General features: G+C 41.0%; 1 protein-coding gene across 3 annotated transcripts in view; it reads right to left on the bottom strand.

Moving 5' to 3' along the window:
- The window catches only part of LOC143267250 (disks large homolog 5-like), a 47,799-nt gene that overhangs the window by 14,948 nt on the left and 12,704 nt on the right, over window positions 1-20,147 (bottom strand). The window contains exons 3-7 of one of the 3 annotated variants that reach the window (XM_076544342.1): window positions 19,955-20,098; window positions 18,933-19,113; window positions 17,973-18,088; window positions 16,004-16,587; window positions 13,049-13,208 (exon numbers count right to left, since the gene is read on the bottom strand). In XM_076544342.1, coding sequence (XP_076400457.1) covers window positions 16,569-16,587; window positions 17,973-18,088; window positions 18,933-19,113; window positions 19,955-20,040 — 402 coding nt within the window. In that variant the 5' untranslated portion in view covers window positions 20,041-20,098 and the 3' untranslated portion in view covers window positions 13,049-13,208; window positions 16,004-16,568. Of the gene's footprint in view, window positions 1-13,047; window positions 13,209-14,507; window positions 14,727-16,003; window positions 16,588-17,972; window positions 18,089-18,932; window positions 19,114-19,954; window positions 20,099-20,147 lie in introns of those variants that run through there. The other 2 variants (XR_013042196.1, XR_013042197.1) reach the window with 2 other exon arrangements.

The following is a 20,147-nucleotide window of genomic DNA, read 5'->3' as shown; positions in this document are numbered from 1 at the left end:
ATGCCACCTGTAGTTGGTGGGAGAGTGGGACTCTGGAGCATGAGAACAGAAGAGGTGGGTCAGCCTCTCACCAATTGCAACAATTGGGTTTGTGGGCCTGGTATATTACCTCCGCAAAACACTAGAGCTGTCCCTTTACTCTGAGTGTGGGTAAGTCAGATTTGAGTGTGTGAGAACAGGACAATTGTCCTGTCTCCATTCTGCCCATTGCATGGGGTGAGCTAGGTGGGGCAGTGTTGGAGAGCTTGCTGGGGTGGAGAAGATGAAGGAAAGATGGCAGCCTGACTATCCCAGGTACACCCAGCCAGAACCATGGCTATGAATTATCCAACCCTAACATCGTTTTTTATCCATGGACTGCTGGAGCATGTAAAGGGCCCAATTTTGAATAGCCAAAGCTTCTGGATCTCTTGACACATGGCATCAATAGGATATCCAAGAAGAGCACAAGTGAAGGTCCATCATCTATAGTGTAGAGAAGCCAGAGAAGCCTGCAATATTTATAACAAAAAGATGTATGGACTAAAGGGTATATTCTGTGACTCATTGGGTCACACTAAAATTCCTTGCCAATACTTTTGTTCATTTGTTTTTAATTTTGGATTTTCAGTTTTTCTTTTAAATTTTGTTTTGTTTTGGGGGAAGTTTCAAAGGCAGAGCTAATGTCTTAAGGAATGGATAAGGGGTAGAGATAGATTGGGATGCAGGATGTGAAACTATCAGTGAATAATAAAGTGTTTAAAATAAAAAAAGAAATTAGGAAACCCAGAGATATCTGGGCATGGTTTCCTTGGAATATAGCATCAGTGATAGGAAGACTGCAGACAGAATGAATTCCAAGGCATGTTGGGACAGTTTTTTGTTTTGTTTTGTTTTTTGTTTTTGTTTTTGTTTTTGGTGCTTTTGGTTTTATCTAGGAATTTGTGCAATTTTTTAAAAAAGATTTATTTTTTTCATCTATTTCTTATTAGTTTTTAATGTGTTTACTAGAAAATATACAGTTATACATGGTTTACATTTTAGTTCTATTCAATGGCACTGTTTAAGAACACAGACCTTAGCCGGGCGGTAGTGGTGCACAAATCCCAGTACTCCGGGAGGCAGAGGCAGGCAACATATCTGAGTTCGAGGCCAGCCTGGTTTATGTAGTGAGAGTTCCAGGACATCCAGGACTGTTAGTTACACAGAGAACTCTGTCTCGAACCGCCCCCCCCCCAAAAAAAAAACCAAAAGACACACACAAAACAAAACAAACAACAACAACAAAAAACCAACCAACAAACAAACAAACAAAACCCCCAATACCAAAACACAGACCTTCCATTAGGCTGATTGATATTAGAATCAAACCTATTTATGACAGTATGCTTACAGGGAATTTCTCAAGAACAATGTAAAGCAGATTAGAATCTTGGCAGCCTTTATCAATCATGATTCTGTGTTCTTATTAATTCATAATTATAGATTACACTTGGAAAAAGGTAAATAGCTAGTTGGTTCATGTTACATGGATCTTAGTAGGCAATCTCAGTTCCAAATGACAAAATGTTAGTTCCACATTACCCAAAGCATAGTGATCAAGTGAATATGAACACTATTCAACCTCTTCTTAAAGACGGCTCTAAACCTATAGTTGCTGATTAATAGAATTTCCACAGGTAGAAAAACTGCAGTTTCTATCATTTAATTATTTTATTATCTGCATAAACCCTTGAGTCCAAACCTTTATAATAAAGGAAGCAGTGGCATTCTAGCTGGAACTGGTCACTGCTCTGGCAAACACTGACAACAAAGACATCATGGTAGACTTCAATGTCTGAGTGGGCTGATTTCAAAGTTCCAAGCAGTCTACTGGGCAAATACTATCTTCAAACACTCCCCAAATACTATTTGTATGTTCATATCTTTAGGTGAAGAGAACTGAATTTTAAATACCTGCACATAAAATCTGAAAACTACACGGAGATCTGTCTTATCAAGTACCTCCTGACAGTCTGGTGGAAACTTCTTACTACAGAGCACTAGGGTCTCAGAAACCACACTGAAATACTATTTGAAGTGCAGACAATCTCTAACCTCTTTAAGGTTATTTCCAGAAATATTAGTAATTAATACAGGTCCATTTCCCTTACAGATTCAACTTTATGACACACTACTGGCCTCTAAAATGTTACTGCAAATGTAAAATCTGAGAGATTTAACATTATAATTTCAGGAATTCAAAAACAAGAATAAATTCCAAGGCAGAAGCAAAGACAAATTTTGGATCTGCAATGCTTTTATGACCAAAAAACATAAATACTGATCCACTTGTAACTCAACAATACTACCTCAAATTCACACAGTTTCAAAATACCCTTTTAGACAACATCTGATTCTGCCCTTTGCTGTTTATAGCAGATTAAAAATCAGCTTTCATAGTTGTCTTAATGAGAAGGGAGAAATGTGTATGTTTGAGTCTGAGATACACATAGTTGGGAAAGAACAGAATGTCACTCAGTCTAACCAAATTCCATCTGAATAGTCTGAGGACTTAGGCAGATTCCAAAGCATGTGATTATGCCCCCATTTTAAAACAGTAAACATCTTAACACATATACTGATTGATGCATGAAATAAAGAAAACTTAACGCCACCAGATAAGTGCAAAAAATTTCAGGGATTCAAAAGAAAAAGTCAGGTTCATGTTTAAATACAGTATTTCAACTCATCAACTGAGAGAAAACCGTACTTATGGGGAAAGGTCATTCTGTGTTCATAATGTTGAAGAGGATATGTTATAAAACGACTACCATAGTTAATATTAATATTGCCTTAACATTTCTAAAGTCACAGAAAATGATCATCTTTGATTGCCAGTACAATAAATTATGATACAGAGTATGTTACTTCCTCTTCACTAGTAACCAAATATACATAAAACAGACTCAACAAATATTTAGTATTAATTATTTTGCATAAGCAAACATTGCTGAGATTTGAAGATTTGTGTTTGAATATACAGTACTACAATGCTGGCTACATCAAATAAATAAAAAATCATTTTTTTAGGAAAGTTCAACAATCAAGAGGCTGCATTGCATATAAGATAGAACGCTGGCTATATATACACACAGGGGACAATCAATGAGGAATACTTCCCATTACAGAGGTCTTTCCAGGCAGCAAACTCATGAGCTCACTGTTCTGACATTTAAAATCAACACAAATAGTGTTACTCTTTTATCCTTTGGTTCCCAGTGACAAATAATGAATACAGTCTCTGGATCAATTCCTCCTGGATGCATTGTTTCTAGAACATGAGGGATACTTTGGAGCTGTTGGTGCACTTCTTGGACTGCCAAATTTCAGCTAAAATGTCAGAGAACTTTATGAAAATTTATTTCTTTTATTTATATCTATGGGTATTTTTCCTGCTGCAGGGCTATGCACCATGTGCATGTAATTCCACAAGTGGCCAGAAGACGGCATCAGATTCCAAATGAACCTGGAGTTAAAGAGGCTTTTTAGCTGTTCTGTTTGTTCTTTGGGAGAGAAACTACTCAAAATGGAGGAGCCTTCTCTCCAGATCCTGGACTTGACTTTCGTCCTTTTAGTTATGTATGCTGTATTAGTTTGACTGAATCACCCGCAAGCAAGGAGAAAATTTCAGGAGACCAGTAGGGACAAGCATATTTTGTAAGCATTGTAATTGACTTAGGACGCCAGGCATTCATGCAAGGCGCTGGTGGGTTCAAGATCCTGCTCCAGCATCACTTATTGTCAGGCTTAAAGCAGGTCTCTCATACCTCATCCTGGATGACAATGCAGATTAGGGCCATCTGATGAAATGCAGAATTGAGAAGATCCTCCTGACGGTCAAGGTGTGTTTAAGGGTGCCTATTGATGCACCAGGTAAGTGTTGGGAGTAAGCTTCAGACCAGCCAGAGTGACATGCCAGTCATGAGGAGCATGTCTGTACAAGGCTAGGAAAGGAGAGGGATGGTTGATGGTGCTCTTTAACCACAACTGATCTCATTGTGTACTGAGGAAGGGTTTCTTCCAGATAGTGCTTTATTTTTGGGAAGCTCCCCTGGACCAGATCTGCCTTCTGAGACTGACAGTGAATCAGAGAGTTAATGTGTAGAGGAAGTAATCCTGTGGGGTCCCAGACTGGCACTGTCAATCAAGCATAAAAATAATCTACTCTTTATGAATAAAAGGCATATATACACACACAACATCAATATAGATACAAACCCCATCAATTCCATGGATGATGTGATCAGCAGGAGAGATGGTTCAGGGGGCAAAGGTAACTGCTGCTAGGCCTGCAGGCCTGAGTTCCTTCCCCAGGACTTACATGATTGAAGGAGAGAACAAACCTCTGAGAAATTGTCCTCTGATCTTCATGTGTGTGTGGGGGGGGGGCGTGCGTTGTCATGGACCACAATAGCTAAGTCTTTCTATTCTTAATGCTTTCTATTTCTCACTTACCCTAGAACCTTTCCATCTGATACACTCATTTAATTATATTACTCTGCATTGCATTTGAGAGATTTGGGACATTTGCTATTTTACTGTCATTACTGAGATGTTATAGAAGCCAAGAAGGCTGACACCAAAGCATCACCCGAAGAATGGTTAAGGGAAGGTGGGCACTGGGAATTTGTGACATAGCTGAGACATAAACTACTCTAGAATGTCTTCTCTACATGTCTGGTGTATTAGTCAGGGCTCTCTAGAGTAACAGAAGTTATAAACTCAATATCTCTATATCTAGAAAGCAGATTAGAATGACTTTCAGGCTGTGGTTCAGCCAATACAATGATGGCTGGCTATGATGGAAAGTCCAATAATCCAGTAGATGCTTCGTCCACCGACTGGATGTCTCTACTGGTATGCAATATATGCTGGAATCTTATAGAATTAGAGCTCTAATGCTAACAAGATGTGCTAACAAGGAGAGATCAAGCAGAGAAAGAGTAAAAGTGTACTTCCTCCATATCTTCCATCAGGCTTCTAGCAGGAATGGTCCAGACTACATTTGGGTTTAAGATCTGAATTAAAAGTGTGACTTCCTACCTCAAAGATTCAGCCTGAAAGTAGATCTTCCTACTTCAAATTAAGGAGAAATCTCCCATAGGTGTGCCCTATATATTTTGGTATTAGTTAATACCGGATGTATTCATACTGAGAACTAAGAATAGTCATCACAGTAGTATTCCCCTCTTCACTAATATTCATGAACAAATGGCTCCCTTAGAGAGTGAAAGGAAGGAGTGATAATAATCAAAGGTACATCTGAGTCAGCTGTAGATCCTATGGTTATGATGACATTTATTGGCCTCATTATTGTCATGCAGTTGCTGACTCAAGCTTGTATTTGGGTCCTGGTCTCTGTAGTAAGGAGTAGGGTTTCTGATGGGAACTCCTCCACCAAAACACTGGAAGGATGCTCAAAGGTGCTGTCAGCCAACAGCCCCTCCCCATGTCAACCCTGCAGCCTCCAGAAGGGGCTTCAATTGTCAAATTTACCAACTTTTCCTTTGTGGCTTGGGCTTATTGTGACTCATTATTTTAAATATTGTTTCATTTTTCTCCATAAATTCTATTAAATTATTCTTCCTACAATTGAAATTTCACTTTGGACATAGAATCCTATTCATGGAGGGTCAATTTTCTTTGCAGTAAGCTGAAGTTTATATTTTCTGCTTTCTGGCTTGCTGTTATGGCTCTTCTCAGCTGTCTACTTGAGACATAGTTGAGGAATTGACACCAAAAGACTGGCTTGCAGGCATGCTTCTTGGGCATGTTCTTGATTGCTAATTGATGGAGGAGAGCTCAGTCCTCTGTAGGCAAGTGAGCCTGGGCCATAGAGAAACGGTAGCTGAGGTGACTAGTGAGCAGTGCTCCTCTGGTTTCAAGTCCCTGTCTTGAGATCTTGCCTAGGTTTCCCTTGATAGACTGTAACCTGTGAGGTGAAAAAACTCATCACTTTTTTTTTAAATGGGATTTTTTTTTACTTTTATTATAACAATAGAAATCTATGTAGAACTTGCCATATTTTCAGGACATGCTCTGATGGTCCATTCTTCTCCTGCCAGCTTGTATCCTTTTTTTCTCCACTGTACAAAGTTTCTGGACACTGCAATCTGTTGCAATATCTACTCTGTCAACCATACCCACTGCTTATGTAACACTAATACGGTATTTTGTTAGTCAGATATGACATGTTTCTCCAATATGGTATGCTTCCCTAATTTTCCCTCTTTAAAATTATCTCCAGATTTTCCTTCTTTTTCCACTTTAAATTAGTATCCTTTGGCCCACAATAGAACAGTTACATCAGATTATTAAGTTCCACGGACGTGGGCGATTTATTATTCACATTTTCCATTTCAAGATTTAGAAAAGCAAATTAGAACACTGTATGTCTTTGTGTGTGTGTGTGTGTGTGTGTGTGTGTGTGTGTGAAGGTGGGCAATCACATCCCACAGCTTATATATTGTGAGGTCCAATTTTATGACAACCTGATAAAAGCTAGGTTTCAAAGAGGAGGAATCCATATTTCTAAAATTTTTCCATATGATCAGGATGTAGGAATGCCTTAGAGCATTTTCCTAAGTATTGATTAACATGGGAGGACCCAGGCCATTGTGAGTGGGGTCACCCCTGGTCTGTTGGTCCTGGTCTGTTTAAGAAAGTAGAGTGAGGTTGGGGATTTAGCTCAGTGGTAGAGCGCTTGCTTACTAGCGCAAGGTGCTGGGTTCGATCCTCAGCTAAAAAAAAGAAAAGAAAGTAGGGTGAACAAGCTGGGGTGAGTGAGCCAGTAAGCAGCACCATCCATGGGCTCTGCATCAGCTCCAGCCTCCAGGATCCTGTCCTGTTTGAGTTCTGGTCCTGACTTCCTTCAGTGAGGAACAGTGATGTGGAAGTGTAAGTCAGATAAACGCTTTCTTCCTGAATTTGCTTTAATCATGGTTCTTCATTGTAACAACAGAACCCTGACTAGGACACTGTGCATGTCAGAGGACATCGTTCAGGATTTGGATCTCCCCTTATACTGTGTTGAGGCAGGTCTCTCTTGTTTCTGGGATGTACTGTGTCCTCTAATCCAGCTGGCCTTCCAGCTTCCAGGCAATTTCCAATCTCTGCCCTACATACCTCTGAGAGGTACATAATCACAGGTATGTGCCACTGTTCTGACTTTTTAAGTGAATGCTGGTGTTGAACTCATCAGAATTGTACAGTTTCTTTCTCAATTAAGCCGTATCCCCCAACCCCAGGCCTTGCTGTATTTTAAAAGCAAACTCGTAAAACACCCAAAACAAATGCAGTATTAAGTGACTCATGATAAATGGATGTCTCACAATCAACAGGCAGATTTATTTATTTATTTGTTTGTTTGTTCGTTTGTTTGTTTTTATTTTTGATTTTTCGAGACAGGGTTTCTCTGTGTAGCTTTGCGCCTTTCCTGGAACTTGCTTTGGAGACCAGGCTGGCCTCAAACTCACAGAGATCTGCAAGCCTCTGCCTCCAGAGTGCTGGGATTAAAGGCGTGCACCACCACCGCCCGGGTCAACAGGCAGATTTAACAGAGAACTTTCTTGTCCCTCAGAAGCCCCTCAGGTGCCCCATCAAATGGCAATGTTCTTTCTAGCATCAGTAGCAACCAATTTGCTGAGTCTTATAGTCACCTAATATCTTTGCACAAATCTGCTACTGAATCCTCAGGCCAAATGGCAGGCGAGATCCTATCTCCAAGAATCCTCTGACTGAAAGCCTTTGAGTCCTCAGCTTGAAAGGCTCTCCATCTGAAAAGCCTATAGCTGAAAAAGGCTAGTTCCTGTCTCCTCATGCCTTATATATCTTTCTCTGCCCAGCCATATTACTTCCTTCCTAGCGCTGGAATTAAAGGTGTGTGATTCCCAAGTACTGGCATTAAAGGTGTGTGCTAGTACTGTCTGGCTGTTTCTCTCATAGACTGAATCAATCTCATGTAGTCCAGGGTGACTTTGAACTCACAGAGATCCCGAAGGATCTCTGCCTCCCGAGTGCTAGGATTAAAGGTATGTGTCACCACTGCCTGGCCTTGCTTTTTAATCTAGTGCTTTGTTCTGTTCTCTGAACTTCAGGCAAATTTTATTAGGGTACATAATATATCACCACACATAACTGTCTTTATTGTCATCAAACTCTAAATCCCAAGTCACTTTCTTGTTCTTGAAGTTTACTGTTTTTTTGTCTAATACTCAGAACCCACACATTTCCTTTCTGTCTCCTTTGTCCTTGACAGTTTTCTGCGGTGTGGAGGAGCTCTGACTATTTGGAATGTAGTTCCTCATGGTTTAGGTTTTGTGACTGCATGCTCTATCTATGAAGTCTAACATGTTCATTGTATATCCTGAGCACTGGCAGCTGAATGGGGATAGGGATCATACTGCTGGTATAACTCAAGTCCATATAACAAGGGTACATTTAGGCTGGATGCTGTGCTGTTTTATGAGAAGTCCCTGTAATTGCAGTTGGTGAACTTACTCAAAATTGACAAGACGAACAATAAAATTACTCAAATATTTAAACTTACAATGGACATAATTGATATCTGACATTTGGACATGAACATTTTAAAGTCTTACAATGCTATTACATTTGAGATTTTTCTATATATAAAGAAGATAAAATCATTTTGTGTTCACATCGACACTTGGGGTTCAAAGCTAGGGCTTTGAATTTTGAATTTTTGGTTCTTAGGGATAAAAGTGATAATAGTATCATAATATTAATATTCTTAGTTTTAGGCACAGCATATGCATATAGTAACCAAGACAAGTCAAAGTATAAACAATCTGTGTTGTCTAGCTAATGAAATTAGTATTGTGTCAGTAAAGTGATGTAAAATTGTATATGTGGAAATTAGTATACACACCAATGGACTGATTCATCCTTGACTAAAATCAGAATCAGCACCCAAAAGGAGGCCACACTGCTTCAAACAGGACTTACAGGGGAATGTTAGGAAGTTGGTAGTCCAAATGCTTTGTGAACTGAAAGGGTGGTACTGACATTCAGCCTTTGTCTACATGAGTAAGGAAGATCTTAATTAAATATTTATAGTGCCATTTGCCACACAATATAACTTGAATCCATTATTCTGCCTCTTGTCACATTATTGCCCCTAAGCCATGAAAGTCTCTTCACTAAGGTGAGCAAGTGCTTCCTCTAATATTTGAAACTGTTTTTAATAGTTTCATGATTACTCAAGAATAGATATTTGATAATAGTTTGGGAATGAGTACTATAGGGAACTGGGCTTGTTTATAGAAAGCTGTAAGCTATGTTTGCCATCTGGGGCTGTTCTTGCCATGGATGTATTTTGCTTAGGTAACTGACTAACTCTGATTTCACTGACCTGACATTTTCAAGTAAAGTTAAAAGATGACCTTGATCTGTACTCATAACAAATACTTAACTCTACATCATCTTTTATATGAATTACACCAGGTAGCTAAGTGTACATTAGCTTTCCGATAGCAGATGCTACTACTGTGTATAAACTTGATGTTAACTATTATTTAAGCTTCTCTATGAAGACTTAAGAGGTAAAATGATATGCTGGTTTACTATAGTAAATTACCTGATTTGACTTCTGTCTACAATATTTTATCCTATTTTATAAAATTGTTATGCATATCCAGAAAGCATGACTTAAGGGAGAGGTTCTCAATTTGTGGGCCATGACCCCTTTGGGGGGTGCAAGCACACTTTCACATGGGTCAAGTGTCAGGCATCCTGTATATCAGATATTTTCACTACAATTCATAACATAATCAAAATTACAGTTATGAGGTAGCAATGAAATAATTTTATAGTTAGGGAGGGGTCACCATGACATGAGGAACTGTATAAAGGATACAGTGTTAAAAAGACTGAGAACCACTGGCCTAAGGAGAGAGGTGTTTATCCTGGTGCAATTCCTGTGAGTTCAATCCTCTCCCTGGCCAACCATCCCCTGCAAAATCAGCAGCCCCTAGCAGCACCAGCAGCACCTGCACCTTTTGGAGGAAGAGGTGAGTGACTGGTCTCCCAGGTGAACTGCCCCAGTCCCTAGGCCTTAGGCCCTGGGACACATCCCATGCCCCACTCCCATCTTACCCCAGCAGTGGGCCAGCAAGGAAGAGTCCTGCAGCCAAGCTTTGCCACCACAGATGCCACGTATTGGACCCTGTAACCTCCAAGACCTACTCACACCCAAGCCCACTGAGTCCATCATCCTATCCCTGGCCAATCATCCCCCTCAAAGTCAGCAACACCTAGAGCACAAGCACCACCCACACCAACTGGAAGAAGAGCAGGGTGGGATGACTCATCCCTAACAGGCTTGTGGCCCAGCTGGCCCAAACCAGTAAAAAAAAGATACTGAGAGCCAATCTGAGTCTGCCTAAGGGCCTTAGCAACAGCAGCTGAAACATGATCTGGAGATGAACTGGACCAATGAGAGGCAACTATGTCACACCAGCAGGTACATATTCTTCAGGGCCCCTCCCCAGGGAAGGGTGGAGGGTACATAAGGCTTCCCTGTTCCTGAATAACCTCAGCTTGTTGTTTTGACATTCTCCCAGCATCTGTGCCCTTAAAGAGGAAATGAAAAGTTCTCTTAAATAAATGGAGTAAAAAAAAACAAAAAAATGGAAAATAAATGAATAAATTCCTTAAAGAAAGCCAAGAAAAAAACAATCCAATAAGTGAAGGAAGTGGTTCAAATTGCAAGTGGTTGAAAATTGAAATACAGGCAACAAAGTGAACACAAAGCAAGGAAATTCTGGAAATTGAAAATCTGGGTAAATGAACAGGAAATACAGCTGCAAGCATAACAAACAATACAAGAAATGGAATAAAGAATCTCAGGCATTGAAGATATGATAGAGGACAGAGATTCATTGGTCAAGAAAATATCAAATCCAATAAATTCTTAACATAAAATATCCACAGAATCTGGGATACCATGAGAAGACCAAACCTAAGAATATTAGGGATAAAAGAAGGAGAAGAATTTCAGTTCAAAGGAACAGAAAATATATTCAACAAAATTATAGAAAATATTCCCTACATAAATAAGGACATGCCTATGAAGATACAAGAAGCTTACAGAACACCAAATAGACTGAACCAAAAAAGGTCCCCTCACAACTAATAATCAAAACACCAAATATACAGAATAAAGAAAGAATATTAAGAGCTTCAAAGGAAAAGGACCAAGTAACACCTAAAGGCAGACCTATCAGAATTACATCCACTATCTCAATGGAGACCCTGAAAGCCAGAAGGTCCTGGACAGACATTTTGCAGACACTAAGAGACCATGGTTGCTAGCCCAGACTACTATACCAAGAAAAACTTTCAGTCACTATAGATGGAGAAAACAATATATTCCACGAAAAAAATCAGATTTAAATAATACCTTTCCACAAATCAAGAGCTATGAAAAGTACCGAAAGGAAAACTCCAACTCAAGGAAGTAGGCTGCACCCACGGAAACACAGGCAATAGATAATCTCATACCTGCAAAACTCAAAGAAGGGAAACGCATACACATCACCACCACCAAAACCAAAAATGTCAGGAAAAACATTCACTGGTCATTAATATCTCTTCATATCATTCACCTATAAAAAGACACAGGCTAACAAAATAGATGTAAAAACAGGATCTCTCCTTCTGCTACATACAAGAAGCACACCTAAACTTCAAAGACAGATATTACCTCAGACTAAAGGGTTGGGAAAAAATTTTCCAATCATACGGACCTTAGAAACAAGGTGGTTTTGCTATTCTAACCTCTAACAAAATAGATTTTAAACTAAAATTAATCAAAACAGACAGAGAAGGACATTTCATATTCATCACTGGAAAAATCCATCAAGATGAAGTCTCAATTCTGAACATTTATGCCCCAAATACAAGGGCAACAATATTTGTAAAAGAAACATTACTAAAGCTTCTATCACATATCAAACCCCACACACTGATAGTGGGAGACTTTAACACCCCATTATCACCAATAGACAGGTCTGCCAGACAGAAACTACACAGAGAAAGAAGGGAACTAACAGTTGTTATGACTCAAATGGACTTAACAGACATCTATAGAACATGTCACCCATACACTAAAGAATAAACCTTCTCAGCACCTCATGGAATCTTCTCTAAAACTGAATACATACTCAATAACAAGGCAAACCTCAACAGATACAAAAAAGGAATAACACTCTGTATCTTATTGGATCACCATGGTGTAAAGTTACAATTATCAGTAGACTACCAAAATTCTTGCACATAAGCAATAAGCCTCGACACAAGCTCCTTACTCCCCTCACCCACTGCCCAAGCCTGAGAACTAAATTACAAATTCTCACTAAAAACTGTCTTGTTGAGGGCCTGTCAGTCTTCAAGGACATCTCAGGCAACCTCTTCTTCACTGATTCATCAGCTGTGAGGCACACTTACCTGGACAGAACTGCTGTGTGCTTATCACCCTTATGTCTAAGAACACACAATCCAAATCCTGTTGGCTGTCATTGAATTCTGAGTATGACTTTGACCATGTTACCCTCTGATGTGTCCTCTATCTTTTTCAATCACTCCTATAATCCCCCCTTTATTATCCTAACAACCACTATCCCTACTATGAGACACTCTACCAAGAGCAATCAGCACACAATCACCTGCTAGTTAAGTTTAAAGATTCACCACAAATTAACAGCTCCCTGTACTTCCCACACGCCAACACCTGTCAAGACATCTTGAAATACATAATGAGCAACCACACACTACTGCTTCTATACTGTGATTCAGGCCACAGGCTCTGCTTTTCATTTGAATGAAGCAGAACAGCCTGTGTCCCCATCTCACCCCTACCCAGGCATCAAGTTCTGCCTCTCAGATGCACTTTGGAAAATTAATTTGGGCATGAGGACACCACGGAGTTCATCCTTTCTCTGAGAAATCTTGGACTTGACACAGTGGTTTCAAGCCAGTCAGCAGAGAATTAGGCATAACAACTACCTGCTTTTCAAATCATTGTTTGTATTATGGTCCAGGATTCCAAGTAGTTCATTCCTCTAACAGGTTTTCTTCTGTAGCTGAATGGTCAGTTTTTCCACCTTGTTCATCCCCAGATCCTGCTAAGTGAGGGGAGAGTTGGGATGATGCCTTTCCAGTAGTCCCTGGAGGTAGATAAACACAAGTGTAATTGTATAGTTGGATGGCACAGGGCCAGGAGATATAAGAACTTAACCACGAAACCCTTAAGACCAGGTTAAGGAAAGAACCTTCTGACCCAGACTTGTTCCCAAGGCCATGACCAGGGTCAGGAAAAAGAATCCTACCAATCTCCTAGCTTGCCCCAAGATCAGTCCACAAAAGTCCCACCAACCCCAAGCCAAACTGGAAAGTTCCCCACTCTCAAGAATCTCCCTATATAGCCTGCCTTCTGCTCAATACTTGTGGCTTCTCACACAAGGAGAGGAGTCACCCTCTTGGGGTTTTCTCTCCCAATAAATATATTGTGTGAGGCATGTTGTGTGGTGTAACTTTGTGGTATTTCTTGTCTCCTGATTGCCAGGATACCTTTCAGAGTAGAGCTGTAACACTTGCATTGGGAAACCTCCCCCTACCAGAACAGAGATGTTATGTTTACACTGGGGAAACCTTTCCTGCTGGGGTTGAGCTGTAACACTTCTGTTGGGGAAGCCATTCCCCTTAAAGCTGTAATACTTACACTAAGTCCCAAGTAGAGGCCTGAGAAAGAGGGAATGTTTGGAATCTGTGGAGTCCTGGAAGAACAGGGCATCTATCCTCAAGCTGGGGCACATAAGTCATATCCCTGTCCCCCACCACAATGTCTAGATATGTGCCTCCATTCCCACTGCAATCCCATGGGCTCTGGAAGTCATAAGCTAGTCCAGCAATTCTGGTTTAGCGGACAACACCAGCTCATATCTGATATGATGTAAGTTAAGTCCTGGAGTCCACAGTGCTTAGCACCACCAAGCCTTGACCACCGGTGTCTAGGACCAAGAGGAATTGAATGGCTGGGAGCTTGGTGAATGCCAGGGGAGTTAATCTACCTGTCAATAGCATCAGATACCCACGGAACATAAAGGAATCCACTGATGCTGAATTTCAGCAGCACCTTATCCTGTCAGGGATCCCTCATCTATCATCCTGTGCCTCTTGATGCCCTGTTTCCACTCTGAATGAAATTAAGGAGCTCCCCCAGCACAGTAACTGCAGACTTGATAATTCCTGGATCTCTGCCAAACAAACCTCAGAAATCCCTCTCTGTGTCTGCTATTTAGGAACCCAGAGAAGCAGGATAGGCTCATTGTTTTCCAGAGTCTCCCAGCTGCTGAGTCCCATTCTTGAAAGGCCCAGCTCAAGGCCTAACTCCTCCAGGGAGCTCCCCATCCCCTGCACAAAACTGACTGCACCTTCCCCTGGAATATTTAGTTCTTGATGTTTACCCTGAGACAGATAACCAGCTTCCTTCTGCTTCTCTCTCTTCTCCAGGATGTCCATTCTCTTTCCCAAGTAGCTTTCTCAGTCTCACCAAAATGTCTTTGTGAATCCCAGAGGCACTGTTCAAATGCCCTAAGTGGCAGTTGGTGTTGCCTCAACAGTGGTGACATCAAGAGGCTGCTCAGGGCTCTCCAGGGTACAATAGAATGTTCAGGGAAGTTACCGTTAGGGTCACTGCCAACAGCCCTAACCTATGTGCTACTGAGCTCTTCCTCAATTAGCCAGTAGTTGTCCTTTCTAGGATTATTCTCAGAGACACAGGGGATGTCATTCAGTACCTCTTCCTTACAAAGCCAGAGAGCTCTCTCTGCCTCATTAGAACCTTTTCATTACTTATGTGTAGGGAGTTGAAGACTAACTTTTCAAAAACAGCCCAGGGAATGGCTCTTCCCTTCCTTAAGATCTCTAATCAATAAGAAGGATGTTTAGAAAGTGACTGGCAGATGAGAGACTGCCCTAGCAGGATCTAAAAGCCCAGACAAGTGGCCCTCTGTGGCTTGCTGTGGGATGTTCTCTGTGCTGTGAGTGCTCAGGGCACTCAGAGCTGCCAGGAAGGGGACAGTCTCTCTCCTAATACACTGCCTCTAAGAGGCAGATAACTATGAGTTTCCTCATTTTTATACTCCTATAAGAAATGTTCTCATTTCTTGAGATGTATTAGAAAACACAGGTATATTTTAAAAAAAAATGATATGAATTATCATGTCATGAACATAAACATGTGTGTATCTAGTCTCTGCCTTTTTTGGAATAGCTAATCATGTAGAGTCATATGTTGAATATGGATCTTTTTCCATCATGAAGTGGATGTTCATGTTGTAGGCCATGTGATTCACACCCAAGACACCATCCCTGTTTGCAACCCTGCCTAAGCCTCTTGGAACTTGCAGAGATCCATCTCTGCCTGTTGAGTTCTAAGGTTACAGGAGTGTAATACACATCTGATTACTAAAGCTACTTTAAGAATGAAGAGTTGGAAATTGCTTTTTTATTTATGAAATTACAGAAATTCGACTCAATAGGGACTTTAAAGGGGCATTTAGTATATCCAGTATATACCCTTAGCCAAATATAAAATCAAAGAAAGAACAAAAGAACCAAAAGGTATCAAACACCAAACAAAACAAAGAATATCAAAACCTGAATTGAAACAAACACAACAGCAAAACAAAACTATTTACACTAAGAAGCATTCTCTTCTTGCAGATTTATTGGCACTATCCTATACCCTGTGGTTGGATTTGGACACAAGTTAGAAGACAACCATAACTGGCATCATGGTCTCTTCAAGACAAGTGCAGTCATGCCACTCTGGGGCTTTTAAGTTAAGCCCTTGCCAAAGTTGATCTTATGCCATGTTGGCCACTATATGATTCTGTCTGCCAACATGTGTCTGTGTGCCCACTCAAGAGTAAAAAATGACACAGGGAGCATCTCTTACCAAAAGACATAAAAGCTCATGGTGACATCCTTCCTAAAACATCTCTCAGAACAATTCTCTTCACCATCACATGCTCAGGAAATTGAGTAGCTCCAGCACTGGACAGGAATGAGAATATGATACTTCCTTTGTGTGGTCTGTCTGGGTAACAGCAGGACATCAACACAGTTTCCACTGACATATCTCCATCCAAATATGAAGAGCTGGGGACTCAGTCGGCTAACAAAAGTTCATAACAATAAACTTTCAGAGCAACTGTGAATTGAAACATATTCTCTCTCTACATTGTTGTGGCCCTCACTGGGAATACTTGCTGGTAAATGTCAGCTTTTTCTGCATAATTCTTGGTGGGTTTTTTTTATCTCAAGTGTCTTCCTGATGGTTTCCTTACTCCATAACTAGAGAGACACATGAGTTAGATTATGGATGGACCACTTGCAAGGTGGTTGATATTTTCCTCTTTGTGATTCTACAGCTAGAAGTACATGTCTTGTTCTGAGGAGGCCTTGACTGTACAGTGGAGAATGTCGGGCTTTCTGGTTGAGTATGGCTTCCTTCGACCTCCTCAGTTCTTGTAAAGGATGCTGTCAGAGAAGAAAAGGCAATCAGATCTAAAACAGATTTGCTGGGTCACTGGTTAGATAAATTCAGGGCCTATTCACACATAGGAAACCAGAATCAAGGAAGAACTCCACCCCACAAATGCCATGTTGCTGGAGAAGGGATGTCATGGTGGCTCACTTGCTTATGACACTTAGTGCTCCTGCTGTAGCAGCAGCTCTGTGGGCAGGAGGCTCTCATCCTGAGCTGTGGACTGTTCCATCTCATGTAGGAGTTTTTCTGACCTGGATGAGGAAGGCAGTTAGGGCAGAGTCCTGGTGGGGTCTGCCATGTGACCTGCCAATCTGACATCACAGAAACTCAGTTGTGCTGAACAGTCAACACTGAACTTTGGCAGCAGTCATTGTTTGGATCCCTAAGAGATAAGTGTCACAGAATAGCTGGACCTTGAATTCTTTTCTGCCCATAAGTATCAGATGTTTATATGAGTAATGTATGTTCTGTGCTCTATGAGAACAGGCCTTTTTCCTACAGTCTAGGGACATCATTTAAACAAAAGGAATAGCATATTAAAGTCATACATAACAACATAGTGGAGATACACAGAATGTTCATGATGAGTTTTTCATTGACCACCTCATTTTTATATAGAGACTTAATACAACTTTGCAAACTAGACAGCTGAATAAGGTGATGTGGAAAAATCAGCTCTCCTGCAAAATAGAGCCTGTCATGCTAGAGCAGCATTTCTTGATTCATGTGTCTGAGAACATTGCAACTTTATGAACTCTGAGAATAAACAAAACCAGCTGTGTTATCCTTAGGTCTACAGCTGGGAAACTACATCCTGGTACTCCCTGAGAAGTCTGTTCCACAACATTCTGTGAAGGTTCTGAACAATTCTAAGCAGAGACATCTGGCTGAGTTCATCCTACCAATGACTAAACTTATTATATCCCCAGTACACTTTACATGGGTAATGCTCAGACAATGAAGAAAGCCAGTTTGACATCAAATAGTGACAATGATGTGAATCTCATCCCTACAGGTGTTATTCCTGAATAAATATGTAATTTCAGATATGGTGAGACATAACTTTAAATCCCATCACTTTGAAGGCATAAGCAGGCAGAGCTCTTTGAGTTCAAGGAAAGCCTGCTGAGAACATACCAGAGAGATCAGAAGGGAGAGATGGGACACAAGCATAGACCCAGGGAGTATCAAACATAATGTTTGCTGGACAAAAGTTCTTGTTGATAGGACCAGCATAATACTCTGAGTTCTGTGTTGGTCTACCCCTGCTTGGAGCAAGGAGTCTTGCTGATAAGCAAAAGCCCACGAAGGACAGAGAGCTCTGGTACAGGAGACCCAGTTGGCTCTATACCCCAACTTCAGCCTGGGTTCATACCTCATCTGGGAGACAGTCAAATGATGCTGCAGCTTTATTGCCCAGTGTTTTTGCTGTTTGACCTGCTCCCTCCGCTTCAGCAAGCTCTGGAGTCTCTCTTCCATTCTTTGCTGTTCCTGTTCATTTCAAGATTGTGTCCTTAGTGGAGGGTTGAGTATAGTATAGACAATACATTCTCACACAAGTGCAAGCACACACAAAGAATCCCAAGAGCTTGCTATTAAGTCACTCTCACCAAATTTCAATTTCATAGGAACATGAGAAAGCCTGTTTCAAGTTCATAAGGCAGAGACTGACAAAGAGAGAAACCCAGTGGTCTCCTCTAGATGTCATCCACATGAAATGTGCACTGCACTCAAATGTGCCTCTATTTCACACACACACACACACACACACACACACACACACACACACACACACACACTCACTCACCACAGAGAGAGATAGAGAAAAGAGTGAGATGAAATCAACAAAGTGATAGAGGACAGTTCTCTTTAGAATAAGCACACCAGCCTTTAGGAAAAGTCCCCAAACTTGGCTTTCCATCCCTGGGAACTAAAATGGCCTAGGGGAGCATACTCTGCTTAGTCAGTGTGTGTGGAGGTGGTTAGAGAATTTTTTATTCTTGAACTCAAGTCTGTGTACAGCAATCCTCCCATCATAATGACATGTAGCTGTGTGATGAGTGATTGATCTGTTTCTCCCCTTTGACTACCAGTTCAAGAAGAGTATTGGCATGGATTGCATGCCAATGACCAAGATTCTCAGAGGAGACTCACTTCCCAGAAATACTAATGCACAGACACAGAATGAACAATTTTATGTCATGAAGTGGGTGGATGGATGGGTGGATGGAGGAGGAAAGTGATGAGATAGAGCACAGGCGTCTGGATGGGTAGACTTGGTAAGGTTACATAAGTAAATGGTGCTGACCTACTGTGACCCAGCTGCCTGTCCTACCTGCTGTTGCTGGTCCTGGAGGTCACTGGTCTCCTCTTGATCCTTACTGAGCACTTGCAAATCACCCAAGTGGTACTTCAGCAGGACCCAGTCTTCCAGTAAGTTCTCCTTTTCTTGCCTCAGCATGTCTAACTTCTTTTTCAACTGAGCCTGCTCCATCAGGAGCCGGCTCTGCAGATCACTGGAAACACACTCCAAATAGTAAGACTTTGCCAGCCTCCACTGGTCTCCCCTGACTCCATGTCTCAGCAACCCAACCTTATCCCAGGTTCACAGGAAAATGTAAACAAGCACCTTCAACAGTAATGAGAGTGGCACTCAAGCAAAAAGCAGAGAAGAGCTATTTCCTGCAAGAATCAAACTATTTATGAAACCCCCCTAAAATAACAGAAAGCCATGCACTTCCAAAAACAAGAAGAGTACCCCACTTTTCCTAATCACCTGTCATGAAGAAACACCAGCAGGTAATGTGCAAGTACACATGAGGAAGTGGGAAACCCGAAGGGTGCATAGATCCCATAACAGTCACTCCCTGCCTGACAACCCTCTCGTGAGGCCAATTGCTCTTCTACCTAACCAGAGGTTCTCATATGTGTGTGTGAACCCTTTGGGATCTAAGGAACCTTTCACAAGGGACACATATTAGATGTCCTATGAAGACATTTAGATTAAAATTCATAACAGAAGCAAAATTACAGTTATGAAGTTGCTACAAAATAATTTTATGGTTTGAGGTCATCAAAACAATGAAACAATGTATTAAAGTGGCACAGCATTAGGAATGTTGATAATCACTGATCCAGAGGCTACTGAGTATGACAATATGGTGCTAGAGGAGCTAACAGCTTCTCTATCCCTTAGCAAAATTGAGTAAAGAGGCATAGTCCAAATCTACTTTAATGCTGCTGGCTAAGAAGCAGAAAAACTAGAAGCAGATCTGCAGACCCTGCAGTCCAGAGACAAAGAAAATGAGAATTGGACATTGTACAACAGTTGGGGGCCCTGCCAAGATGAGCACTTACCAAAGGAAGACTTTCTCCTTGGTCAGCTCATTGAGATTCTGTGAGGCCTCCATATTCTCATTCTTGAAATTCTGCAGGTCAGACATGACCTACTGATGTTCCATCTTGAGCTTTTCACAGAAAGGATTTGGCCTGTGGTAGAGTCTGGACCCAGAAGCAAAGAATTCAATGAATACAGGTCACACAGCACATG

Source organism: Peromyscus maniculatus, chromosome 9 (assembly GCF_049852395.1).
Source record: "Peromyscus maniculatus bairdii isolate BWxNUB_F1_BW_parent chromosome 9, HU_Pman_BW_mat_3.1, whole genome shotgun sequence".
Taxonomy (NCBI): Eukaryota; Metazoa; Chordata; class Mammalia; order Rodentia; family Cricetidae; genus Peromyscus; species Peromyscus maniculatus.
The sequence above is the reverse complement of the archived record's forward strand: the minus strand, read 5'-3'. Positions and strand labels throughout refer to the sequence as shown.